General features: G+C 38.0%; 2 protein-coding genes and 1 long non-coding RNA gene across 5 annotated transcripts; 1 reads left to right on the top strand and 2 right to left on the bottom strand.

The window, feature by feature from the left end:
• Positions 1-22: 22 nt before the first annotated feature.
• ATP23 (ATP23 metallopeptidase and ATP synthase assembly factor homolog) lies at positions 23-6,941 on the bottom strand (the record flags this gene model as incomplete). 3 transcript variants are annotated; one of them, XM_080392318.1, is made up of 6 exons in its annotated part: positions 23-572; positions 1,543-1,626; positions 5,355-5,492; positions 5,782-5,863; positions 5,970-6,057; positions 6,746-6,941. In XM_080392318.1, the coding sequence occupies 6 exons, from the start codon at positions 6,939-6,941 to the stop codon at positions 369-371; spliced, it is 792 nt and encodes a 263-aa protein (XP_080248444.1). In that variant the 3' UTR covers positions 23-368. The 3 variants fall into 3 exon arrangements, with proteins under 3 accessions (XP_080248444.1, XP_080248442.1, XP_080248443.1); XM_080392316.1 differs by having other exon boundaries at positions 5,970-6,015; XM_080392317.1 differs by having other exon boundaries at positions 5,970-6,068; positions 6,746-6,886.
• On the bottom strand, positions 1,921-5,347 carry LOC308065819. The gene is made up of 2 exons (XR_013928935.1): positions 4,465-5,347; positions 1,921-4,433 (listed from the first exon to the last, which is right to left on the bottom strand). It is a non-coding gene; the product is annotated as an uncharacterized lncRNA (long non-coding RNA).
• On the top strand, positions 6,940-26,660 carry RPAP3 (RNA polymerase II associated protein 3; the record flags this gene model as incomplete). The annotated part of the gene is given in 18 exon segments (XM_080392310.1): positions 6,940-7,163; positions 7,165-7,252; positions 9,471-9,629; positions 10,221-10,361; positions 10,850-10,972; positions 12,834-12,961; positions 13,528-13,649; positions 14,011-14,081; positions 15,017-15,148; positions 16,500-16,627; positions 18,266-18,387; positions 18,822-18,892; positions 19,041-19,157; positions 21,197-21,408; positions 22,605-22,800; positions 23,462-23,559; positions 24,968-25,068; positions 26,171-26,660. Coding segments are annotated over 18 exon segments (2,325 nt in total). The 3' UTR covers positions 26,263-26,660.
• Between the last annotated feature and the right edge of the window lie 1,136 nt (positions 26,661-27,796).

Here is a 27,796-nt window from a genome sequence, read left to right as displayed (position 1 = left end):
TAAATCAAAGATGGTGGAAATGTAAAGATTTTATGAAAAGATTTATTCAGTAACAACAAAACTTTCAGAAACCAAGTCCCAGTCAGTCCCAGAGCAGAATTAAATGTGCGTTGAAATGTGCAGATCCTTATTTGACAAGTCACTTGGTCTACTAACTTATCTTGCTGGAATAACAGATGAGGAAAGACAAGTTTTTAGTCTTGTTCATTTACTTTGTTTACTTCCGTGGAAGTTGGCTCCTGGAAAAAGCTTACAAAACTAACTGACACATTTGATAGAACTGCCCTTTCCACCAGCACTGTGAGCATAGACTGTAACTTGTTACAGAACAATCAGATATTAATATCATTTTCCATGGTTTTTTTCCTTCACAAATTAGCATTATAGCGATCTCTGTTCTGAAAGTCTCTATAAGCACGTTTTGCATCTGTTTTACTGTGCGGGATTCTTCCAAAAGGTTCCAGATCATTGAAGCAGGCATCAAAAACTTCATCCACAGCTTTTTCTGCTGTTTCTTTGCTAACTTTTCTAACAGCCAGAATGGAACGAATTGCTCTGTCTCGCACACAAGTCTAAAGTGGGAATTAGATAAAGGAAAATCTGTCATTATTAGTATAAATAACTTTTTTCCAGGTTTTGGCAAGTATTAACTCCTACTACACATGCAATAATATTTTGTATCACAGAAGAGTCAAACATTGCAATGTAATAAGCATTAAAGTACATTTTTATTCCATCACACGTCGACTATGTGTTCTAGTTTTCCATGTGCAAATAAACCATCAGATAAGTAAAAGACATTCCATAGAAAGGAATTAAAATATAGTTTGGCAATTTTTTAGGCATCAAGTATTTGTACAAATTGACGCAGACACAAGAAAATACGTCAGAAAGAAATAGACATAAATACCAGTTAGTATTTTTCCAACTGAAATATGCTGTAAAACATACAGGAATGACTCCTTTACTGGCCATCATTTTGATACCTCTATGGCAACTTTTGCTTACAGAATTTGTCTACTAAAAGATTTTTAAAAATGTAAACAACCCAAGCTACAAGCTAACTGCCACTCTAACATGAGCAACTCCTTGGAACTCAACCTATAGTCTTTGTTAATATTAAAAAAAATTAATTCCTGTACGACTTAACATACATGGTTATTTAGCACCTCTGCCAATCTCCTTCCTCCAGTTTTCAAAGACTTTTTAGAGTTTTACCCATTTAAAGTGGTTAAGGTATTCCCACTACATCCCCTGCAAAACCTTTTTTTTTGCTTTGTTATTAACTATCCCTTGTCAGCAGTAATGGTCTATGATTTGAGTAAGTACTCAGGAATCTCACTCCAACAAAAATAACAAGGTGAAAAAAAAAATTATCGTGCACTGTTGAAGGTTATTAAGGTTAACTAAGAGAAAGCAGCAAGTCCATGTCATCTACTTCTTTCTCTGATGCTTTCAGCTATGAAAGTGTAAAAGACAGAGATCAAGTAGGTAAAGATGGCTCATAACAAATCACTAGACTTTAACATCTACAGTCTTTACCTGATGGTGTCCTTTTAAACCAAATTTAAACCTGGCTATTTCATTCATCAGTGTGCAGTCTCCACTGAGATTAGCAGCTCGAATCTATTGAGGAAAAAAGTGCCACATGATCAGAGAAATACACAGAAATACAAAGTCAAAAAAGCTTTAACAAATTACTTTCTTCAATATCTTTATGGTGACTGCTGGTACAGAATATTCCCAGGGCCACTTCTACTTATTAAAAGTACCTATTACCGTTTATATCCACCCTTTCAGCCTCAATGAACTGCAAAGTATCGCTATAGAACCTCTAAGTTTCTCCAGGGACCATCTCACATATTCCCAAAGCTTAAATGAATGATCAGAAGAGATCCTAAGTATGTTTTTATTTATATATATATATATATATACACATATATGTGAACTGCTGAAAGAACATGGAAAGTCATATTCTCCCCAACCTGTATCAGAAGGTGTTAGAAGAGCCAGAAAGAAAGGCAAATACCTTTCAAAGACTACACGCAACATCCAGAAGAGCAGTAACCCACCTGCTTTAGGAAAAGCCACATTTAAATGAGTATGTGTGGTAGGTGGATGCCAGGTGCCCACCAAGCCATTCTACCACTCCCTTCCTCAGCAGAACAAGTTTGGGGAGAAAATAAGATGGAGAAAAAACTTGTGGGTCAAGATAAAGGCCAAAAGATAAAATAAAGCAATAGCAAAAGTCATGCACACAGAAGTCAAGGAAAACAGAAGATGTTATTCTCTACTTCCCATCAGCAGGCGATGTTCGGCCACTTCCCAGGAAGCACGGCTTCAGTACGTCCAGTGGTTGCTCCAGAAGACAAGTGTCATAAATAACTAATGCCCCCCTGCCCCTTTCCTCGTTCTTTCTTTTACCTTTTCTATCTGAGCAGACATCACATGGTATGGAACATGCCACTGGTCACTTTGGGTCAGCTGCCCTGGCTGTGTCCCCTCCCAAGACCTTGCCCACCCCCAGCCTGCTGGTGACGGGGGATGTTGCAGAGACAGCCCTGATGCTGTGTGAGCGCTGCTCAGCAGCAGCCAAAGCGCTGGGGTGTTGTCAACACCTTCTAGCCACCAATGATAGCACAGCGCTGTGGGAGCTGCTCTGTGGTTCAGCCAAACCCAATACAGTTTGGATGTTTTATCTTGTTAGCTGTCTTGTCCTGTGCACTATAAGTTCTTTTGTCTGCCAGCTGTTCCACACTCTACCCCATCAGTTAGGAAACAGAACTAAAACTAGACTTCCCATAATTAAAATGTGTGTGAAATATGTGAAATGAGTGAAAATAAATGCATGGAAAGTATGAACTGTAAGAATTAAGAAGCTGACAATAAAGACTGTAAATATCATATAATAAAATAAGTATCGAAAGACCTGAACCAAACATATAATCTCAAGAAGAGCAAGAACATGCACAATCTAGATTTGTACATCTTCCCTAATTTTATGTTTGAAGTTTACACACTTAGAGGGGGAAGAAAAAAAAAAAAAGATAGTTAATAATTCAGCATTATTGTATTGGGTTTACATGGCAAGATGTTGGGGCAGAACTGCTGGGATGGTTTCTGTGCAACAAGAAAAAGGGCTGCCCCCATGTTGGACAGAGCCAGTTTCAGCTGGCTCTAGAGCTGACTCACCACTGATCAAAGCTGAGTCCATCAGCAGTGCCTGAGATACCTCTGTGATGATATATTTAAGAAAGGATAAAGAACACTACAAGGCAGCTGTGAGAAACAGGAGTGAGAAAAAGATTAGATAAACAGCCTCAGATACCAAGATCAGTGAAGAAGGATGGGAGGAGGTGCTCCAGGCACCAGAGTAAAGGTTCTCCTGCCACCTGTGGGAATGACCACAGTGACACAGATTGTCCCCTTCCAGCCTGAGAAGCAGACAGCAGAGCAGATATTCACACTGCAGTTCGGGGAAGGCCCATGGCAGAGCAGATGGCCATGCCCTGAAAGAAGCTGCAGCCCATGGAGGGTTTTATGGCAGAACTGTGGCCTGTGGGGGAGTGACAGTAGAGCAGTCCATTCCTGGAAGACTGTACGCTGTGAAACAACACAGGCTGGAGCAGGTCTTGAAAAACAGCAGCCCATGGGAAAGATCCACATTGGAGCAGTTCATGAAGGCCTGTATCCCATGGGAAGGACCTCACACTGGGGCAGGGAAACAGTGTGAGTAGGAAGGAGCAGTAGAGGCAAAGTGTTATGAACTGATTGCAGCCCCCATTCCCAACCCCCCTGTGCTGCTTGAAAGGGAAGGAGAGGAATAAACAACAGTCAGGAATGAAAGAGCAAAGTTGAGCCTGGGAAGAAAGGGAGGTGGGGAGAAAGGTATTTTTAGTTTTATGTCTCACTATTGCACTCTGTCGTTAATTGGCAATAAATTAAATTAATCTTCCCCAAGTTGAGTATATTTTGCTCGTGACGGTAACTGGTGAGTGACCTCCACATGCTTATCTTGATCCACGAGCTTTTTAGTCTTTTTTTCTCCCATCCTACTGAGGTGTGGGAGTCAGAGAATGATTTGATAGGTGCCTGGCAGCCAGCCAAGGTTAACCCTCCAGTTATACAGAATGGCTTTAATGATACTGCATAAGGTTACTTCACTAAGTTTTATCTATAAAAAGATAAAGGTAATATGTGACTTCAACTCTCTTCCACAGCAAATATGAATTCAATTAATGAATTAAAATTATTTTTTTTGAAATCTTATTTTTTCTGTACCAAAATAATCATTTTGGTTCTCTTACATACTGGTTATAGGTGAAACCTGTGCACATCTTAAGTCTGGAATCAAATAAATTCTCATTAAAAACAAGCAAACAAACAAAACCTAAAAGCAAAAAGAAACCCCAAAATAAAGCCACTATAATATTCTTACATATTTCTAAAAGCCCCCCCATTCACAGAGTCACAAGAATGTCACTTCATAATATTCATCATAAAGCTAAGTCTTTCTGTGGTCAAGTGATACCAATTACATCAGAAATCAACTAAAAGCATGTGAATACACCTGACTCGTGTACACAAGAGGAATCCTTAATGGTCTGTGCTCAGTTTAATTTTACCTCCTAACGCATGAATTTTTAAGGCCTTTCAAGCAGCAAATTCCTACGTCCTTCAAGATGGACATGGAGTCATAACTAAAGCGTACTATTGGCAACACCACACCTAATCGAAAAATATGTGTTATAGCAGGGGTCCTCAAACTTTGTAAACCGGGGGCTGGCGCGTGGATTAAGTGGCAGGCAGTCATCTGCAGCTGCTTGGTTTTCCCCCCCAACCCCGGCGGGGGGGTTCTGTAAATACTGGGGGCCGGATTGAGGACCCTGGGGGGCCGTATCCGGCCTGCAGGCCGTAGTTTGAGGACCCCTGTGTTATAGGAAATTATAAGTTTGTTGTTAACAAAAAAAATCTAAACAAAAATCAAGTTACCACAGTGTTGTAGAAACTACTCAACATACCAAGATTTGCAGGGGAGAAAAAGAACCCTATAAACATTTGATTTAATGTGTGAACATACTTTCATCTCTAACTACTCTCATTTGTTAATAACCACTTCCTGTAACAGTTACACTCACAGTCATCACATTCTACTTTCACTGACTTATTAATATCTGTGAAAACTACATATTTGTTTTCTGAATTATATTATTTAGGTTGACCTGACAGAAAGCACAAAATGTATTAACAGGATCAAACTAAATTAAATCTGTGTAACAGCCTACCTATTTAAACACAAATCCCTAATAACCAGCAGTAATTAATATAATGACAGTAGAAGCATTTTCTCTTACCTCTGAACATGCTAAGTGTTTGACATTTCTAAACCAGTCAACATGTGCACGGCAGTGATCAAAAGCATGAATCAATTCATGTGTAACCACCCGATTCATATGGGATTGGTGGCGAATGTTGTTCTGACACAGAACAATCTGTAGAAGAGAAGATGTAGATAATCTTTTCAGCAAGTTTCAGCATTTCCCTTACTTCTCAGAGATCCAGCGCACACCACCCACAATAATTAGATTCTTTAGATCAGTGTTTTTCAACAGTAACAGCCTCATCATTTCGCAGCGTACTAGCTCAGATACCATGGAACACCTTTCATTTATCTTGCTTTCATGACTAGCTCTAATATCAGCATTAGTAGATTTAAACCTAGTAACACAACACTAAAAGAAGTGTGTAGTCTTTTTAAAGAGGAGAATGTCCAGCACCTACCTGAGATGTGGCAGAATCAAAACCTCCACTGACACAGCCATCACAGTTTTCACAAGAAAAGTGCCGGTCATTGAAGACAGTGCTGAAAGGCCAAACAAAGAAAGTTATAGGGAAAACTTTGAAAAAGACCAGTAACTTCATGTAATAGCGATGTTACTACACAAAACAAGATTAATTAGTTTACATACCAACCAGATTGCTTCATAGCCTCAAGAAGAAGTTGCGCATATGGATCTAGAAAAACATTGCTGCAATCAATTTCTCCAGACAAAAGTTCTGAAAATCATCTATAATCAAAGTACAAAGATAGTATAAAAAAACCCAAAACACTACACATGCAAATTCATACTCTGCAGTGTTTAAATTCATACTCTGCAGTATTTAGCCCTAATGAAATGCAACTGGCAGCTGTTAAGAGCTCTATCACTATGTAAAGTGATATAGAATCACGATAGATACAAAACTATTCAGGAATCATGTTACAATGTCTGTTAGTAATACACGTAAGCAGATTGGCCTCTTAGTGACCATTGTTTTCAATAACATTCACGGTCAATATTACGTAGTGAAAAGGGTACAAATGAACAAATCAACCAATCCTTTCAAGTTTTCACGAGAAAGAAGTAGAGAAAGGCTTTCTGAGAGGGAAAAAAACCCCAACATAGCCACTTCTGCAGTTGTATTTTCTTTATTTTCACCAAAATCAGCGCGTTCATCGAGCAGCAGCGCCGCCCCACGAACCACTCAGGCCCTGTCCGGCCGCCGCAGGCCGGGGAGGGGCCGGGCCGGGCCAGCGGCAGCGGGGAGCGAGCAGTCCCCGCCCCGAGACCCTGCGGCCCAAGGCCACCGCGCAAGCCACGGCGGGCGGTATCTGCAGAGAACAAGGGCGTCCCCGGTTCCACCCGGCGCGCCTGCCACTGCGCCAAACCCAGGCCCGGCCCGGGCCCCCCGGGGAAGCGCTTACTCGTCTCCAGGGTCATCCTCAGCATCAGCTGGCACCTGTTGTGGAAGGTGAAGAGGCTGCGGACCAGGAAGCTCTGCGGCTTCTTGTTCCGGTCTGGAAAAAGCCGGTAGCCGAAGTCCTCCTCCTCCTCCTCTCCCTCCTGTCTCCCCACCTTCTCCTCCGCCGGCGGCGGCGAGGCGGCCCCCTCCTGCTCCATGGCCCAGTCCCGCCGCCCGCCGCACCCGCCGGCCACCGTCCCCGGCGGCACCAATCACGGGGGCCGCTCCGCACCACGTGACCGGGAGGGCGTGGCCAGGCAGCGCGGAGGGGCGCGGGCCGCGAGAGGAAGCGTGTCGGGCCGCGGGCGCATGCGCTGTTCGCTCCGGCTCTGCCTCCCCCTGCCGCCGGGGGGGCGGCGGGGCGCGGGGCCTGTCCCGCTGGGGGGCCGCGCTGCATTCTGGGAGGAGGCTCGGCCGCGCGGGGAGGGCGTCCGGCGGCGGCGGTAGAAAGAGGCAGGACCTGGTGCAGGTGAGGTTGCGGCGGGACCGGGCTTATCGTGTCCGGCCTGGCCGCGCGGGATGGGGAGGCTCGGGGGAGCCCACCCTGAAGGAGCCGGAGCTTCGTTTGTAACTCCGGGGTGGTGTGGAGCGAGCGTTGCCTTGGGGGCCTCCTCGGCGGGAGGCCGGGCCTCCTGCGGCGTGGCCTCGGCGCCCGCTGCCGGGTGGGCCTGCGGTGCCGCTGGGTGCCGGCCTGCTCCGCTGGGTGCCGGCCAGGCCTCTGGGGCGGGGCGGCTGCTGCCCGGTGGAGTCGCTGGAACAAGGCAGCCCTGAGGTGCTGTGTAAGGTAAAGGAAGGCTCTAGTGCTGGGGGTCTCAATAAAATTGCCTTAAAGGGCGTAAGAGCTGTACAGTAAATGAGTCTGCTGGCAACGCGTGGGTTAAAGCCGTCGTTGCTAAGCTGTATGCAGCAAACAGCGTTAAGCTAGTGGGTGATGGAGCAAGTTTGCATTAAACACTTGTGCAAGACGCTCTAGAACACGAGAAAAGAAACTGCTAAACCTATTGTTAGATGTATAAGAATATTATTTTAGTCAGTGATAGCAAAAAGAAAAGTTAACAGATCACAGTGTATTTTATTGCATCTTTTAAAGTATCTTGTTCTAGCTGCAGTTGGCCAGAGTGTACTAGGCTGTATGGAATATTTGGTGTGGCCATGCCCAGGTTTCATGGAATTAACTGGCTGAATATTGCAGGGACAGTTCAGTATAGGTCATCAGTTGTAGGTGGAAAAAAATACAGTAAACACCTACATTGGAAATATGATGAAAAATATGCATTTTTTAACTTCATCTAAGGGTTTTTTTCCACTTTGTTTCAATGTGACAAATTCAGAAGATTTTAGGAAAAACATGGTGCTAGGGTGTTAAGTGTGTAACCACCTATGTATAAAGTAGGGAGAAGCACAACTGCTGCAGCAGGACATCTGCTCGGTGGCTTAGTCCTGAGCATGGAATAACATTTCTGCTTTGGTAGTGTTAATTCACTAGTAATCGTGCAGTGTATTTTTCCATCTTTCATGAGATTCTTGTCCGTCATTACAGCACATTGTATTGCAGAAATCATTAGCTTTGTTTGGCCCATAATTTTTTTATATTTTTATGCTGTTAGATTATTATCTTACCAGATGTTAATAATAAATAAATTTAAAAATCTAATCTCTTTTTTCTTCTCTCCTAAAAATATATCTCTATAGAAAGCTTCTTTGTCCTTAATGTGAGGATTGTAACTGATGCTGAAGCATTCAGTCACGAGGTTATAGTTACCATTAGTAACTTAACAAAGTAGCTTACTTTGTCTATGTTTTTATTTAGTTCCTTATGATTTACTTAATAACGATTATTTTCAGATTGTTTGCTTTATCCTTTCAGCATTTTATACTATGGGCTGTACAAATGTGCAGGTTTGTGTTTGAATTGTAACCAAGAATTCTTTTAAAGTTATTTTTCACTTGTGACTTGATACTTACATGATAATACGTCTTTCATTTAAGACGCTAAAAATAAGACAACAAAATTGATGAAGACTATTAAGTATTAATAATTATCAAACAGTGTTTCAGGTACTTGGAGGGGTAATGATGTGTACAAAGAGCACATTCAAAGAATATTTTTGACTTTGAATTCACTAGACTTCATAATAAAATGCCTCATGTGTTTACTTATTTCTGTGCTAAAAACACATGCATATTTGAGCGTCCTTACTTGTAGAAGTCAAAAGTGCTGTTTGGGGTTGGTTCTTCATACGCCTTGTTTCTGTTCAGATACAAGGCAGCAGGTATATCTTAATTAGTTGTTGGGGGTTTTTTAGTTAAAACTTAACATGTTAAAGTGTTTTACATTCTTTCATCTGGGAAACACTGCAGAAATTGCGTTAAACTAAGACCACCTTCTTACCACTTTCAGGATTTTCATTGACTTGTTGGGTGTTTTACCTTACACTTGGTGAGGAAAGCATGAATAGTTGTTTATTATGTTATACTTTGTTTTATCTGAGTAACTTCCCTTAATTTTTTTCAAAGACATTTTACAACTGTTTCTTCTTAGTCTATTAGTATTTAACATTCCTACTATGCTGTTGGGAAGCCTGTCTTGCATTGTAAGTCAGACTTAGTTATTTTGAAGTAGCTATTTTCCTTTGATACATACTTCCAAGTTTTCTTTAGAAAGTTTTTTCCTTGGAATTTCGCAGAGTACAATGAGTGCACCAAGTAAAGCACTAGAGCTACAGCTGCAAATGAAGCAAAATGCTGAAGAGCTGCAAGATTTTATGAGAGAATTGGAGAGCTGGGAAAAAGATATTAAAGAAGTGGATTCTGAACTAAGGAAACAGAGCGGTGTCCCAGAAGAGGTAAAAAAAAAATCATAAGTCCAGTGTCAATATTAACTCAGCTATTCATAATGTGTTAATGTTTATAATTACTTTTTGCTTCAGCAAAATTACACATGTTGATTTAAAATACCTGAACAGAAGGTGTGAGCTAACCCAACTGACTTGTTCTTCATCTGAAGTAGCCCAAAGATTCCTCTGTAGACTTTCACCAACAGAGCTGTGGGGCAGTAGCCTCTGGAGGCGATGAAGCCAGTAAATTTTTAGTCACTTCCAGGTAGATCGGGGAGAATACTTCTATTTGTAGCATCAGTATTACTTATTTACTGCTGACTTTTACTGTATTGATGTTATTCTTCAGTGATACTCTGCAGAGGGTTGCCTTCTAAAACTTAGCTTTGTGTCATACATGTAATATTTCCTATTAAGTACTGAAAGATTTACACTTGCTGTCCTTAGTGGTTTTGTAGAGCTCCTGAGAACAGCTTGCTGGATGGATTTCCAGAATTAGCCAGTAGGTAGATACTATACCTAGATATGGGTACTAGAAATTCTTCAATACAAGTGACTTTCACACATCTGTTTTATAATAAATTGCTTATCTCAATTTAGAATTTGCCACCAATTCGAAACAAGGCTTTTAAGAAGAAGAAGAAAAGCAAAACTAAAGTTCCTTCAAAGATAACCACTGAGGAAAACAAGAAAAATAAGATCAAGTCGTATGATTATGAAGCATGGGGAAAACTTGATGTGGTGAGTCAGAATGTTTGCTTGTTAACTGAGTCTTTTCCCCGGTTGATTCTTTTAAGTAAGATTTTCTTATGATGCTGAGAGTTCGGTCCACGAATCAGTATCTTACTGTGCTGGGTGCTGTATAAACACAGCAGCTTTCTCCCCAAAACATTTACAGGTAGTTACACATTTAAAAACTGGAATATTTAGAAATACTTGAGTTTTCTATTGACTGTGCTCTCATCCAGCAGATTGATTTGACTTTAAGCCATTTTTTTTCGTGAGAATAGGTCTATTAAAAGGTCATAATTATTACAGAATATAAGACTAAACACAGCTGGCAGTATGAGAGGATAGATTTCTCACTTTTGAAGTGTGGAGTACTCCTTAGTAAAGAAGACTTAAGCTTAGAGATTTTTAAAACCACACTACTAATTCTCTTGAAGTCTTGTATTATTTTATGTTGATAAATTATAATTAAGGTAATAGTTTATTTTGTGTGATTTCAGGATAAAATACTTGAAGAACTTGATAAAGAAGATAGTACTCATGATTCTGTATCTCCAGAATCGGACTCTGAAGAAGATGGAATTCGTATAGATGCAGAAAAGGCTCTTGCAGAGAAGGAAAAGGTTATAGTATTATAAATGTTTGTTATTTGCAAAGTAGCAATTTAAGTCATAGAATCATTTAGGTTGGAAAAGAAGTTTGAGATCAAGTCCAGCCACTAACCTAGGACTGCCAAGTCCATCACTAAACCATGTCACTGAGCACTGCTTCTGTATGTTTAAAAAACACCTCCAGGGGTGGCGATTCCACCACCTCCCTGGGCAGCTGGTTTCAATGCTTAAACACCCTTTCAGTGAAGAAATGTTTCCTAATATCCAACCTAAACCTCCCCGGGTGCAACTTGAGGCCATTTCCTCTTGTCCTGTTGCTTGTTACTTGGGAGGAGAGACCTACTGTCACCTTGCTACAACCTCCGTGCAGGTAGTTGTAGAGAGCAATAATGTCCCACCCCAAGTCTCCTTTTCTCCAGACTAAACAACCCCAGTTCCCTTGGCCACTCCTCATCAGACTTGTGCTCCAGACCCTTTAGCAGCCTCATTGCCTATCTCTGGACACGCTCCAGCACCTCTGTGTCCCTCTTGAGGTAAGGGGCCCAAAACTGAACCCAGTATTTGAGGTGCAGCTTCATCAGTGTGGAGTACAGGGGGACAACCACTTATTGTCCTGCTGGCCACACTGTTTTGGGTACAGTCCAGGATGCTATTGGCTTTCTGGGCCACCTGGGCACACTGCTGGCTCATATTCAGCTAGTTGTCAACCGGCATCTCCAAGTCCTTTGCTGCCAGGCAGCTTTCCAGCCACTCCGCCCCAAGCCTGTAGTGTTGTGTAGGGTTTTTGTGACTGAAGGGCAGGACCTGGCACTTGAAGTTTCTTTTAAAAGATTGTCCACTGAGATGACACCTCTGGTAGAAGAATTGCCCATTTGGAATTTATGTCTGTTTTCCTTGTTATTCCGAAATAGAAAATTCTCACTGCATTTCTGTTTCTTCTCATCACCAATTGCAGCAAAGCCTGTCAGGCTTGCTTTGAGAGGTTGGATTGCTATATAGAATTACCATATGGATCAAACTGGTGTTTACCTGAACAAAGGGTCTGAATGCCGCAAGCTAAATCCCCAGGAATTTAAGATTAGTCCCCTTGTGAGGCCAGTACATCTAGGAATGATGGGTGAGCTTGTGTCTTCCTTGCCTTGGTAATGGCAAGTTCATACCAGTTTAGTTTTACCTTATTTTCAGAGTAGAATACAGCAAGACCTATCTCATGATTCAATGCCATATGAGAGAGATAGGTTAAGTTGCATACAACTTCTGTGCTTCTGAGAAACTTGTTTGCAGGCACTATGTGTCAGTTCATGCTTTTCTTCAGTTTTTTTTTTAATATTGTCTGCATAGGTGACATCTGTGTTGTTTCCCTGCTGCTGTGGAAATTCTTTGATGTGTAAGCTGCAGTCTACACTGAGAAATTGAGATGTCTTTGACCATTATTGTATTGGCTACAGTGAAGCAGTTGAGGGCACATGAGATAAAAGTTGTGTCCCAAAGGAGGCAGAAATGAGAATAGTCACCTTGGAAAGCAAAGGTGACAAATCTAGTTAAAACTAAACTCAAAAAGACGTCAGTAATTTTCTATGCCAATTTAACCGGCTATGTATGTGCTTGTTACAGGTTTCTGGAAATTACTTTACAGATGTTGAAAATCAGTAAATAATAAAACCATGTTACTGCATAAATAATGAGAAATATTTAATATAGGATACTTAGAATATTGTAGTCAAAAGAAACTTTTCACAGTAAAGCAGTACTTTGTGAAAAATGTTAAGCAAAAATGTTTGAGCATTCTGGAATATTAGCTTTGAATTCTTTCACCAAAAATTAGCAATGCAAATGTACAGTAATTTGCTAAAAAGACTTTTTCTGTTCATAGGGTAATAACTATTTTAAACAAGGGAACTTTGATGAAGCTATAAAATGCTACACTAGAGGGATGCATTCTGATCCATACAATCCAGTATTGCCCACAAACAGAGCATCGGCTTTCTGTAGAATGAAGAAGTAAGACTTACATTGTTAAATCCATAGTATTTTCTTATTTGAAATGCTACCTTCAGATTTTTTTTGTCTGATTTTCAGTCTTGATTATAGTATTTATCATTTTGCGATACAGTTTACGTAAGACGGCTGTTGCAGCCCACTGCAGTTTCGAAGTATAATAGGAATTGCCAGGTTAAGGAATCTGGTAGTCTCGCTCATCTTTTTATACTGTGCTTTCACACTAGAAGTTCACCATCTTCTCTGTCAGTGTAAGACTTCAAAACAAGAAAAAAGAGAAGGTTCAGTGAGCTCTACTTCTAAGGCTTTGATTTGTTTTGGGGGAGGTAAGGGTACAGGGGAGCTGGTTATTCTTTCTGTTGCAGTAGAGATTGTTGACCTCTGTTTTCCTTTCCTGTTTTGATGTATTAAAAATTTGAGAGACGTTTAAATGCTTGTTCTGTGCCCCTGCTGAAACATGTAAGATTTCCACTTTAGAGAGAACCTGTACAGCTTCAGAGTAAGCTAAATAGCTGAAGCTTTGGGTTTTGTTACCTAGATGTGTCCAAACTCATTCCTATATTTGACAGGTTTTCTGTTGCGGAATCTGACTGCAATTTAGCACTTGCTTTAGACAAAAATTACACAAAAGCTTATGCCAGAAGAGGGGCTGCTCGCTTTGCTTTGAAAAATTTTCAAGGTGCAAAAGAAGGTGGGTGGTCTTAAAATTCTTTCTTTGAAATACATACAAACTGTCTGCTTGAATAAATCTTGTGTGACTTGTTTATTTTGTGTAAGAACTGAATTTTAGTTTCCTGTAAACAAAGAAACTAAATACCACATTGCATATTCTGGCAAGGTAAAATTCATGCAGCAAGTCCAAATGATTGCTGTAGGTATTAGTACTTGTAGGATAATGCAGCTTTGAATGTCTTAGAATACTGTGTTCCTTGCAATATCTGAGGCTTCTTAGATAACTACAAAAAAGGGTTATCTCAAAAGAATGCTCTTTATACTCTGTTTACTAGCCTGTAGTTCCTACCTGAAACATTTGTTTTCTGATCTTCTGATAGATTATGAAAAAGTTTTAGAACTGGATGCAAACAACTTTGAAGCAAAAAATGAACTGAAGAAAATTGATCAGGTAATAAGAGTAATAGGCCCTAATGTAAATTAATGCACCCTGTTCAGTTTCTATCTGTATCAACTTATAACAAGAACTGAATTCAATACTCATGCTTTTTCGGGCATTTCAAGTTCACTAAGGGCAAAATCTGTAATCGAGTTTCTTCTCAATTAATTCATGTGTGCAAACATCAGTGTAACAGTGGATTGGTAGACTAAGACTGAATGTGTGCACTAGCATAGAGTGGCTTGGGGTTTTGTTTGAATGTTCGTTCAGATGTGTTTTCTGCCTCCTGTGTTGATGTTTTTTCAAGTCATGGTTAGTATTTTGGTACAAGGTAGCACTGTGTAAGAGAGAACCTGTGTGTGCTCTTGGCCATAAAGCTGAACTGCTAGCTTGCTTGTAGTTCCAGGAGTCCCACTGCTTGTTGTGGTTTGCCAGACCAGAAAGTGGGTTTAAGCCTAGCAGAATATAATACTCTGCTGCAAGTGTGATCCTTTTCATGGCAGGGAGAGAACGTTGATTATGATAAGCTTAGTAAATATAAACCCACTTGTCATTACTGTGTGAATATGCTTATAGGTTTTCAATTGTAGTTTTGAAAGTGCTTGAAAAATTGATTTTCAGAATGAAAACCAAAGTCTCCAGTAATTGAAGAGATAAGTGATTTGTGAATTGGAATATATATAGACAGGTTCTGTGGGTAATTTTACGTTGTGCTTCAGAAATTATGTACTTTTTATTCACCAAGTACTTGCAGACCCTCATAGAAATAAATTTTCAAGAACATTTTAGAATGATCTCTTCAGTTTGTATTCAACTTAAACACAGGCACTTCCGTTAAGATGCAAAAGTCTGCCAAGCATTTTAAAAGTTCAGAATATATCATAATCTTCTGAAAATGTGTAAGTGGGGGAATTAATTCCTGAGGAAAAAAAATTGCATCTTTGCAGGCTTTGTCATCAAAAGAAAGTTCAGAACAGAAAGAGTTTGAAGATGTGGTCAGACCAGAATTAACAGAAGAAGAGAAGAAGCGCATTGAAGATCAGCAGCTCAAGCAGAAGGCTGTTACAGAAAAAGATTTGGTAAGTCACAAGCTCTGGTGGAACAGGAGAGAGCTAGCAAAGAGAAACATTGTGTTGTGCTATTAGCTGTACAAATGTGTAAATTAAACCTGAACTTCTTAAATACAATGTTTGTGATATAACCTTAACTGGTTCCCGTTTTGGGCTCTATAGAGAGAGGGACAGTGAGTTCTGTCTGGGCTTTTAGCCCAAATTGTATATGATAAATTTCAAACATGTTGTAAGATAAGTAGAAGTTGAACTGTATTTTTACAAAGATCCCGTTTCTCCAGTATTAGATGCATCTTGACTCCTGCTTGTACAAGTAGAGTTGTGGGCTCTGTTTTGTGTTTGCAAACCTCTGATTACATAGTGAAAAAATAGACTTCATGGAGTGCAGGCAACCATGACAACAAAAATATATTTCTGGATACATTGTCTTGACTTGGTTGGCTGTTTGATTTACCTCTCTCCCAGTTGTTGCTGTTACGAAATAACATCAGCAACTAAAACATGATTTTCTTACCTAGCTAGTAACCTCTGATATTTTTATCAATGTTCAGGTTTCCTATACTAGTAGTTGTAAGAGGTAGTTAGTAGGAAAAGAATGAATGCATGCATGAAGTAGGTAAAGGGAACAAAAGCTTGAAGAGGCCACAGAAAAGATACTTCAGCCCAGCGCAGTACTTTCTTGGTAGCAGAGTTGACTAACAAGGGGGCCTGATCCTGAAAACATGGATCCAGGCAAGTATGAGCTGTGATATTTGCTTTTTTGGTAGTAAGCAGAATAGTAGTGGAGAAGATAATACATGGCTTTATATTAGTACTGAGAAGCAAAAGACAATTTTAGTCTCTTGGAAACAAAAAAAAGTAGTGTAATTTTGTTTTATGGAGCATTAATTAGAAAATAATGCAACATTTAGGCCCCAGTCATAATTGAGGATAACAATTGCATGGATGTAGCAGGATAAAGATGGATTTCTGTAGTGCAAAAAGTCATTCTGAAAAGGGAATTATAAAGGTTCAGCTTAGTTCAGCTTGTATTTAAATTCAGGAGGTACAGGGTGGCTTATCCTGCACTTCGAACGTAAAGATAAATCACAAGTTATAGACTTAAAAGTTTGCACTTAAACTATGCATGTAGCAGGATTTTTTATATCCTCAAAGTACCAGAAGAAATTAAGATACTTTTTGTGGTTTGCCTCCCAAGCTTAGATAAAAATAAATATACCATAAATATCTGCCCTGATGTGGGTGTTCTTTGTGATCCATCTTCGTGATATTGTGACCCTGTCTACTGAAAAGGAGAGAAGTTCATTGCTATAGATCTTTCTGAACGTCGGGTTTTTTTTTTCTAATCTAAATATTAAAGGGTAATGGGTATTTCAAAGAAGGAAAGTATGAGGCTGCAATCGAGTGTTACACCCGTGGTATAGCAGCAGATGGCACCAATGCCCTACTGCCAGCTAACAGGGCCATGGCCTATCTCAAGATTGAAAAGTAAGTACGATTGCATGTGCTATACTGTTTCTTTCTTCGTGGTGAACGAGACAAAAGAATGATCTAGTAGATTTTCACTCAAGTTTAGTTAATGTCACTCCTAATTCTTTTTAGAATTCAGTATAGAATAAATCATATTGAAAACAGTAAGGGAGAGAGAACAACTTGATATGTGTGATCTTTTAATGCATTTCATAGGAAGGAAGTTCAGAGAGAATAAAATAGCATCAGTATGAAATTAGTTTCTAAAGTTTGAATTTCATTCTTTTATGTGAGTAAAATTCTAGATACTCACCTTTCTCAAAGGACCAGCCCAAAGCTTTATGTCTTTTTTTTTTTTCTTTACTATAAAACCCAGTCAGCTACTAAATATTGCACTGTAAAAAGAAGTGGATTATAAATTCGGACTTCAAAGGGAATGGATAGGAGCTTTTTCTGGAAATTATCATCTTCTACAATATTTTTCTTTAACTCCACTAATGGAGACATGTATGTGTAGTTAGTTTATTTTTAATTAAACTTTATTCAAATGATCAGTAACAGTAGGAAATGCATGCTTTCTAGCAAATGAGAGAAATTCCATTTAACCACTTTTGAAGTCTGAATTTTTTTGACTTCCTGTTGGTGTGGTAGTTTAAAACTTTTGGACTGTTAGCATGAGAAGCAGAGAGCTGACAGTTGTGTTGGTCATTTGTTCTAACATGACATGTTTAGGTATCTGTAGAAACAATACATTGATTTCATAATTTGAGATTATAAAATAGATTATACAGCTAGTATTTCTGACAGAACATCTGTAATTTAGTACTAAAGCCATAGAGGACATTGTAATGCAAATAATGTTCTCGGAGAATTAGAGAAAGTGATACTTTGATTGAATGACCAAGCAAGAAAATTGATTCTGTATGATAAAACTGTGTATCACAGGTCTTTACATGTCAAAGATGGCCAAACAGAAAATGCAACAAAAGTTCATTGTATTCTTATAAACCTCTAGAACTGATGAGAACTGCAAAGAGAAAAAATACTGTTTCCATAAATTTAATGATAGATAAAAGAGAAATGAATGGAAATACTTTAATGTACACATAGTGGAATTATGACCTAGTATAACTGTGATGAGGAAATTTGATCTTACAATGAAGCTTATGGCTTTAATGCAAGGATGTACTTCTGGTTTTGAAATAGTTAAGAATTCAGATACAGAGAAATTTATTCTCATATATGCTTGCTTATCCTTTCTTGAGTGTGTGTGTAATGGTATTTCTGGTTTTCAAAAGTAAGAAGCTTTGATGCTGGCTTTCATTTCAAGGCTATTTAATGTTTAAAGTGGACTCTGCTCTGACAAGCTTTAAGCATTTATTTTCACAGAGGAAGTGAGTTTCTCTGTGATGATAAAAAGAAAATCAGCAGTGTGTCATGAGATACCAAAAGATTTGGCTGAAATTTCAAGGTGCTGAGAAATCATATTTTATATGTTTACTTTTATTTTACATTTTAGCTCAGTGGTGTGTATTTATATGTATATAGGTAATTAAGATCTGATTTCATATTTTAATTGTTTTGGATAGATCTGTCTTTTCAGTTGAAACTGCCTCTTGAAAATGATTATTAATTTTGTACTGTTCTTTTGCTGAGATATGAAGAGGCAGAAGATGACTGTACAAAAGCTCTGCTTTTAGATGCCTCTTATTCTAAAGCCTTTGCTAGAAGAGGAGCTGCCAGAGTTGCTCTTGGAAAGCTAAAAGAAGCTATGCAAGGTATGACTTTGAATTAGTCTAAATGATAAGTAAGAGATGAGTGTAAAGACATCCTGATTTCTTTTATAATAGCATTTCAATAAATTGCTGACTAATTGAGGTTAGAAGTGCAAAAGTTAAGGATGATAGAGTTTTGTTGTGTGTCATTGAATATGTATAAAACATTTTGTGCTGGTATCCATGCAATCAGTGAATCGCAGGGGACAGTTTTGCGCAAAGTTACAGCTATTGTTGCTTATGATAAGTAGTAAGAAATACTTTGAAAAATGTGTTTAAAAACTAGGTCGTGACGTAAGCATTAGGATGACTTGCCTACCTTTAATGATATTGTGACTATGAAGGGAAAAATAGAAGGCTTAAAAATTTGCAAGGAGTACTTTGTAACTTGAAATTGTAAATTGAAATACAGTTGTTGCATGCTGTTTCTTCCTCAGATTTTGAAGATGTTCTGAAGTTGGAACCTGGAAATAAACAAGCAATGAATGAACTCACTAAAATAAGGAATGTATGTATACTTGTGGTTTTTGTTGTGTGTTTGTTTTTTTGTAAGCCTATAGTAATAGAATATTTTCATTCTTTATGCTGTAATTTTTAACATCTCTTGTAATTATTCATCAAACTTTGAACTTTTGGAAAACTTACCTTTTTTTCAGGAATTAGCTGAGAAAGAACAGTGGAGTAATCAAGAATATCCTGCAGTATTGATAAAAGAAACAGAAATAAAAAATATAGTGAAACTGATTGATAATCCATTACACCTGAAATCAACAGTAAGTTATTTTTTGTGAGTTGCTTTCTATAATGATGGGAAAAATAGAGCTTAAAGTTAAAAACCACTTACAGCTTATTTATGTAGGCTAACTCCTGGTGGGTACATCTTGCCTGTGGAAAGCCCAAAATTTACAGATATACTGTTTTGATATTCTGCAAGAACATAACTTCAGCATTTCCACAAGTGTGTAACAATAGCTATGGTGTAAGCGTTCAACCTGCAGTACCACACTTTGGGAAATATGGTGTAAAATGTTTTCACAAAAATGTGAAAAATGCGAAGGCAACCTCACAACCCTGGCCTGGATCCATGGCTAATATTACAGTTGAGAGTAAAGGGGAGGCAGCTGAATCTCTGTGTTTAATTGCAGACTTGAGAAACCTTCTTTACATCTGCTGTTTGCAGTTTTTATAGCTGCAGTGATAACAGGACACGTTGTCTACCCATGTCATATGCTGGTGTCACCTAGGGTTACTGCAAGAGATTTGAACCAGCATTTTAATCCACATAAACTGTAGATATTTGGCTTTCAAGAAGGAACATATTTGGACTGTGAATTGTCAGTCGTTATGGTCAGATTTATGAATTTACATATGACAAAATAGGATAATACAGAGAGTAATACCAGCTTTCTTTATATATTAGGCATTCCCTTTTACTACATTTAATCTTATTTAATCTTTATACATTCAGCAGTGAGTTGTATAAATACAAGGCATGCTCATGCGTTGTGTGGAGTACTGTAGTGTTTTGCTTTTGATTTCAAAATGTTTGTTTACCTCCATTAAATATATAATTCAGATGGATAGTATTAATAGAAAATGTGTGATTATTTTCATACTTTTAAGGGAGGGAAGTATTATGCACTCTCTATAACCAGATACAATATTTCTAGAAAACTAAATGAATTTGTTGTGAAGTAGCTGAAATACTGGAGATAATTATATTAAGTTTACAGTTTGGCTGCTAAATTAAGTGGAGATACTAGGTTGATTATTTTTTTTTCTTGTTATTCTGTTGAGGTAGAACAAGTATAGATGAAGCAGCTGTGCTTCTAGTGCTGCCTAAGGATTGCAGAAAGCATTTTTTTTTTTTTGCATGTCCACCAGGCATCCTCCCAGTCTTGGTCCAATGATGAGATGGTATATTGTCTAAGCAAGAGTGTATTGTCTGTCAATACACCAAGACAGGTTTTTTTTTTGGCATGGCTTAAAGCAGTTTGCAAAGTGCTGTAAAGATGATGGCATGGTGTTAGAGTTGGACAGAGAAATCTGCCATTTCTGAAAGTCTGAATTTTTGAGTATGTTTTGAATCTGTATTTCTAGAGCAGTATACACTATGTTCTTGTTCAGGAAACAAAATTCCAAAGCAAAAGGTGATGAATGGTTTTTTTTTTTCTTCCTCTGCCCCCACTATATGGTGCTCTCTTGTAAGACCTGGGAAAGTGATACTAGGTGATGGCCAAAAATAACAGTGGTCATGCAAAATTAAACAACCTGAAACATTTTTGTTAGCATATCATCTAGGGTGGAATGAATTACCTTATATTGTATGCAACTTGGTCAACCAACAGGGCTGAGTTACAGATGTTTATTATCTCAAAAGTTTAAGTTGGCGGTCAAGGCCTATGTTGCTGGATACTCACTTGTTCAGCTAAATTACAAAGCTTGACTGGGTCATATGGTAGTCCTTGCCCATTCAACCTTAGTAGGAAGGAAAAAATAATATTTTTTTATTATTATTACAGGGGAAACAGGATGCAGATTCTGAGAATCTTTAGTGTAAGGATTCAGTGGTTTACGAGGATAAGGCAATAACATGATCACATGGTAACAGATATAAGGCATCCTGTACAATGTCATGAAGTTTCCTTTTTTGCCATTTATCTCACATGGAAGTATCTTCCATGTGCACCATTAAAGATGAAACTGGTTAAAATGAGATTATTTTAAATTAAACACAGCTGCTTATCTGGGGCCTGTATGTATGTATGTATGTTGAGGGACACACATGACATGATGAATGTGTTCCGTTTAGAAGCCTTTGCAAAGAATAGCCATTGAAGAAATTGATGATGACACACCTGATACTGATTTGCCCAGCACTACTACTTTAGTCAATAACTGGAGGAATTCAGTGAGTGTTGAAACAACAGAGAATCTAGATCAGGATGATCAGTTGACTACAACGGACATTCCAAAAGCAAAGCACTTGAAAATAGAAGAAATCAGTGATACATCACCATTACAGTAAGTATAAAAATTCTGATCCTCCCTTTAAAAGGTAAATGTAGTTGAAATGTAATCTTCATTTTCAGGTTAGTGCGTATGATGAGGTATCAAACATATTTTGGAGAATTTGAATTAAAAAGAAAATACTGAAAAAGAAACCCCAGCAGTTCTTACACATCTGCATTTTTGATCATGCAGTGGTTGAGACAAATAAGATCTGTTTAGTTTCAGATGGAAAATTAGTATCTTTCTTTACATTTGAAATATAAAGAAATTAATAAAATTTTCCTGCATGCCATACCCTTTTGCTTGTGCTCTCGTCTTCCCTAGCTGTGATTTTTATTTGTAATGTTTTATGAGCAGAGCTCAAACATTCTTTGCACACCAGTTCTGCGAGAGAAAAGGAGCATATGAGAGGGTCCCCAGTCTTTCCTCTGCTGAGCAGACAGCTGATAACTTTGGGTTTGCTCAAAGTTCCCGAGCTCTGTTGTGTTAGCAAGGGAAACTCAAGCGTGGCTGGCTGAAGCTAGGCTGAAGTATAGAAACCACTATCCTAACTTTATTTCTGCTAGGTGTTGGAACTCTGCTTATTGTCTGATGCATCGGCATAATCTCAGTCTGTTAATAGTAAATACTTTTTATGGAATTCTGATAGAAGAATTTCTAAGAAACGCCTTCCCACACCTACCTTTTCCAGCTCAGATGAATTTACTGTGATGTGTTGAAAAAATAAATGTATTTCTTAGCCTTTTTATAACTTCTGAAAAGTAAATGGACTTAACTGACCAGTTACAGGACAAAAAATACCCCCACTGTAATCATTGTTACAAAGTTTGTTAATTTGACATGGTTATTGTTGTACGTCATGAAATTGCAGAAAAAATCCTTTTTTTTTTTTTTTTCAGCTATGTATCGTAGACATCTGTAACATAAAATGCAACTATTTCTAGAAACAAAGTAGAGAAAGGCTGAGTATATTTGTAAGTGTTTGCAGATGTTTGGTTAGGGTTTCTTTAGGAAAAAGTGAATCAAGTGTAAAGCTTCCATAATTTGAAGGGATTTTTTTTAGATACCTGCTTAAAGTAAAATACATTATTTTAAAAATAATTTGGTAGTAGTTTAGCTTTTAATGAATTGAAAGGTTTCCACTTAGGTCTCAGTATAGGATTTCCTTGAATGTTGTCTTGATTATGTGTTTCAAAATCTCTCTGCAGGCTTTCTGCTAGTGTGAAAGGGATTTCATCAATGTTGCATCCATCTTTCCCTGTGAACAAACAGAGAGAAAAAGAAATCAAAAGGTCATTTAGTTCTGCTTCTACAGTCCCTGCCATTCCTGCAAATTCCTTCCAGCTAGAGTCTGACTTCAGGAAGCTGAAAGACTGCCCAGAAAATATGTATTTGTACCTGAAGGTAAGAAACGTAGTATTGGTTGACAGTGCTTGGACAGTTTCTTCAACTGACATTGAAGAAATAATGGAAACTTTGGTGGAAAGGGTGGCTATGTGTAGGGTGCCTTAACAGTGTACAATAGTTACTTTTCTGAAGTGCCTTCCCTTAATACTAAGTAGTTTGATCCACATCTGAGTATTTCTCCTCTTGTGCCTGACTTCACTTACTTTGCTTTGAGTACACTCTGCATAATCAGTTTCTGCAAAATCAGGGACTATGTCTGAAAAAGATTATGTAAAGGCTTAAATGCAGTAGTAACCATGTTAAATTCTAATTTTCAAATGAATGCTTCTAGGGTAATTAGACATAGCAACTCTCTTATCTCTCTAAACTGAGGAAGTGCTTGAAATGCATCAATCTACTTAATATATACTTCTGCTTATACATATTTCACAATAAAAATCCTTAGAATCCTTTTAAAAGAAGTTAGCCATCACCATCATCACAAAAAAAACCCCCCAGATTTGTTCAATGTGAAATAGTGCAAGTGATTTGATTTTTTTTTTTTGCTTTCATGTTACGTCAGCATTATCAAAGACATTCTAATAACTTATTTCTAATTCTTGTGACTCAACTGTATTTTTTTGCCTAAAAATAACACTTTTTAAAATTTTTTCCAAAGCAAATAGAGCCTTCGCTTTATCCAAAACTGTTCCAGAAATCCTTAGATCCAGACTTGTTTAACCAGATACTGAAAATTCTACATGATTTCTACATTGAGTAAGTTTAACTCCACCTTTTGTTTTACATGCTGTTCTGGTTTTTTGGTTGGGATTTTTTATTTGGTTGGTTGGTTTTGGTTGTAGCTTTGGGTTTGTTTTTTGTTTTTGTTTCTTTTCCCCTCCCTAGCCCCATCCTTGGGCTTACAAAATTATTTCCAGCATGCAGCATTACATGAGCATGATGCAACAATTGGAATGATTCAATTGTTGCTTCTTAAAAATTAAGCATATCTTGAAGAGTAAGATAGGAAACAGGTAAAGAAATAAATGGCCTTTACTGTATGTTGTTGAATTCAGTTCTACTAAATAACATCAGAAACTGAGTATTAGACTGCATGAAATATTTTTTTTTGTATTACTCTGTATGTCATCACGTATAATTGTACATTATTAGCTTTCTATATTAACTTTCTAAGGCTGAGAAATACAGAGGGTTTGATATTTGTGCAATGCTTACTGTGATGCATTCCGATTTTTTTTCTTTTTTTTTTTTTTTTATTACCTGCTAGCATTTTACATTAGCCTGTGGTAAATGTGTATTGGAGCTAGAAGTTCTGATAAGACAGGACCTGACAATTACTTTTGAAATCTCTATGCATGCTACCAGTTGAGTCTTAAAGTTCATTTTGCCTGTCAGAGACAGTGTATTGCTTCTCTGAATTACTCTGAGAGCACACGCTCAGAATGTTTTTAGGGTGCTGTTTTTATGGAGAAAAGCAAGAGTAAATCAATGTTTGCCCTTCCTTCAGTTTCTTTAAAAGAAAATATCCATCATGTGGATGAATCATGACATCTTAAGAGATACAGTCCTACATTTGGTGGTATTACATGCAAAGGCTAGGAAGTTGAAATTATTTGCAGTAAGGTAAAAGACATTTCTTCTGGAGGGAGGACAAGTCGGGAAGGAAAAATAACTATTTCTTGTTAGTATTGTAACAAAGACAGTGGCTGTTTACTGTTGAACAGGAATGTAAAATGAATACAATTAGAAATTTTCTGGATAAAAACGATGGTAACTGTAATGCGGTGCTCTTTGAGCTTCCTATGACCACAGGTGCTACTTCACACACCCAAATATGTATAGAAACAATGATGTTACAGCAAGGTGTAAGCATTAGATCATATAATTGCTATTCTGTATGTGAACAGCAGTCAGTTTGCATCAGTCTAGGTTTTTATATTTCTTCACTCTTGCTCTGTATCAGAATGATACTTGTACAAAGATTTCTGGATGATGACTTTTTGCTTCATGGGTGGAAGAATGAACAGAAAAAATGAGAAAGGCAGGAAATATGAGAATTCCATTGGTTCTTAAAGACTTCAGGAGAAAGAAATTAAATATTGCTTGGAGCTACTGAATCTTTCTAATCAACAGTAGTTATTTTTATATTTCTAATAATCCTCAGGAAAGAGGAGCCATCGCTCATCCTTGAAATCCTCCAGAGGCTATCTGAATTAAAAAGATTTGATATGGCAGTGATGTTTATGTCAGGCTCAGAGAAACAAAGTAAGTAATTTTGTAGTGTCCTTTTAAGCTTCATTTGTGATGCTGTAGAATCTAGCAAGAAGTACGTAAAATTTAGTGCTGTTGTTGTTTATTCCAGGTAATAATCAGTTAAGATCTGCTAGTTGTCTAGCTTTTTGATTGTTTTAGAAGTTAATATGAATTTCATGTTATTTTTCTTATGTTTTGATTTATTATTAATTGTTAAGACTTGAAAACTACACCTGAATCCTTGTGGGTTTTATCAGTAGTGCTGCATTTTAGTCTGACGAAATAAGCTTCGCTGGCATTTCAGTTTGGAGCTGCTAATGTTACAATTTTACGAAGCTGTATGAAATCTTGTATCTGAAAAGCAAAGTATCCAAGTTACACAGTTTCCATAACTTATTACTAGGCAATCCTGACCTTACTGTTCACAAAAAGAATGCAGATGTTTCTAAACCTCTCGGCCTGGTCATCTTTCCTGTTCTTGCAGCATCACTTATATCAACCTAATATTCAAACTAATAGTGGTTTGAATTCATGGCTTTTAAAAGTGGAGTTTGTCTCAAACATTTTCTTTATTTAGCACACCAGACAGTGTAACAGTGAGGCACTTAAAAGCAAAACATTTCTCTGGGACCAAGTAATATCCAATTTACTATTTACAGCTGAGTTTCACTGATAAACATTATACTTCCAAAATTTTGATATCTGAATCTCCTTAAAAAAAAATGACTTGTTTGACTTACTGAAGTGCAAGCTAATTCCTCTCAAGAAATGCAATCATGCCTTTAACTTGATGAAAGCTTTTTCTGCCATCTGGCATTAACTTTTGTGTTCTGTATTTAATGGCATAATGTCAAAATAGTAAACAAAACTGTTTATGTTGTCAGGATTATATACCTGTTTAAGTAAATGTTGTTAGGTGGCTCATGGGCTTCAAAACAAAGTAAGAGCTTCCCTTTGCTACTGTTTTTTGATCTTTTCCGTAGTTTTAAAAATTTACTCCTATTTCAGCTGTATAATCCAACCTGTACTCTGACTGAGGAAAGAACTGGACTAATTTACCTTAAGAGCATGAACCACAAAAGTTAACAGTTGATGTTGGGTTTTTCTTTAACAGTTACACAGGCATTGTTCAGTCACGTGAACCACATGGGATTGAAAGGTACTTCTGTTGAAGAATTGGAGAAGAAATACGGCATTTTCTCTTAGGGAGATGACTGACACGTAAATTACTGTTGCCATACTTCTTTCATGTGGAAGTCAGCTGAAGAAGCCCGTAAAGACTGGAATTTTGTTGCTTTTGTATAAGAATGAAACTCTTAAACTTGGTTTGGTCAAATGGCAAGTGCCTGAAGAGACAATTCAGGTTCTTCAGGTACACTTGCTTTCCAGCACCTGAAACAGTACAGATCTACATTGTCTTCAGCAGAATCTGTTTGCCTAAAAAACAGTTGGGCAGATTGGCATTCAGGATTTGGACTGCAGATGGAGATACTTATTAAAAAGAAAAAAAATATTTATAAACATGTCTTCGGTAAGAATGAAATGATGTATATTACAAATGTGCATGGTTTTTTATTTTAGAAAATAAACTAAATGTTGAATTAGAGATACTAAATTTTTAAGGATTTTTTTATTAATATATATATGCCTAAACAGTTTTTCTCTAAGGATGCACACATCAGAACATAAAACGTGCAAAGTAAACTTGAGGTATGATGGCCAAAAAATTCCAGAAGTATTTTCCTTGATTTTACTCAAAAGCTGAGTTTTAGCATTGACAGCCGGATAATTCCCGTGAACCTCAACTGTAATTACAGAATAGAAGGAAGACAAATACTATAGAATTCAACTAAAAGTATAGGGGAAAACACTTTTTGACTTCTGTCAAGAGTACTTCTAAATAATCTGATGAAATATTATCTTTTGGGTCAGTTGTACTTGAAAAGTAAAGCCCTTAAGAACCCTCAGGAAGCTAAGAGGAATACCTTTCCACTATGAAGAGGACAAAGGCATGAATTCACCTGAAGTTCCTAGATGAGATAAGAAATAATGTTAGGCATAATAAACTACTTACATTGTTCACATGACCAGAAGAAGGAAATAACAGCACTCGTCAACTATACTGTGAGATTTAACTGTAGTAGTTTAGTGATGTCTAAAAATTTGCCTGTGTCGCTACACTCGACTGCTGGCTTTCGGCCTACTGATGCTGATGTTCTGTCAGTTTGCTTTCACCCTGCTCCAGTCCCTGTGCTTTACTGAAGCTTCTCTGACTACGGAAGCCTTCTGACATTAATGCTTTTGGTTTAGTAGTTGTGCTCTATTTCAGGGGGATGATTAGACAGCTGTAGCATTCAAAATTCCTTAAAACTTCTGGGATGGGTTAATAGAAGATACGTTATCTTCTACATAGCTGGTGTTAGAAAACTAATTTTAAAACGGTTGCAGCTGTGTGATGGCCTACACAAAGATGTAACGGAGCCGTGTCCTTGAGCTGGGTAGCAACTGACACGAATGGAGAGCACTAGATCCCCAAGGTAGCTTCCGGTTAGCCCTGGAGCTGAGCACTGGGAGAATACCCAGTGTTACTGGGGAAATAGAAGAGCCTTTATATAACACTGCCTGCAGCTTACCTGCAATGTGAACTGTTATTACTAGTTGTGTCCCGAGTTTCTTGGTAGCTGGCTATTTCTTCCCCTTATTGTAAAGCACTTCTGACGACCTGTCACGGATATTGCTG

Source organism: Falco punctatus (assembly GCF_963210335.1).
Source record: "Falco punctatus genome assembly, chromosome: 6".
In the NCBI taxonomy this organism is placed as follows: Eukaryota; Metazoa; Chordata; class Aves; order Falconiformes; family Falconidae; genus Falco; species Falco punctatus.
Note: the sequence above shows the minus strand (reverse complement) of the source record. Positions and strands in the feature narration are given on the sequence as shown.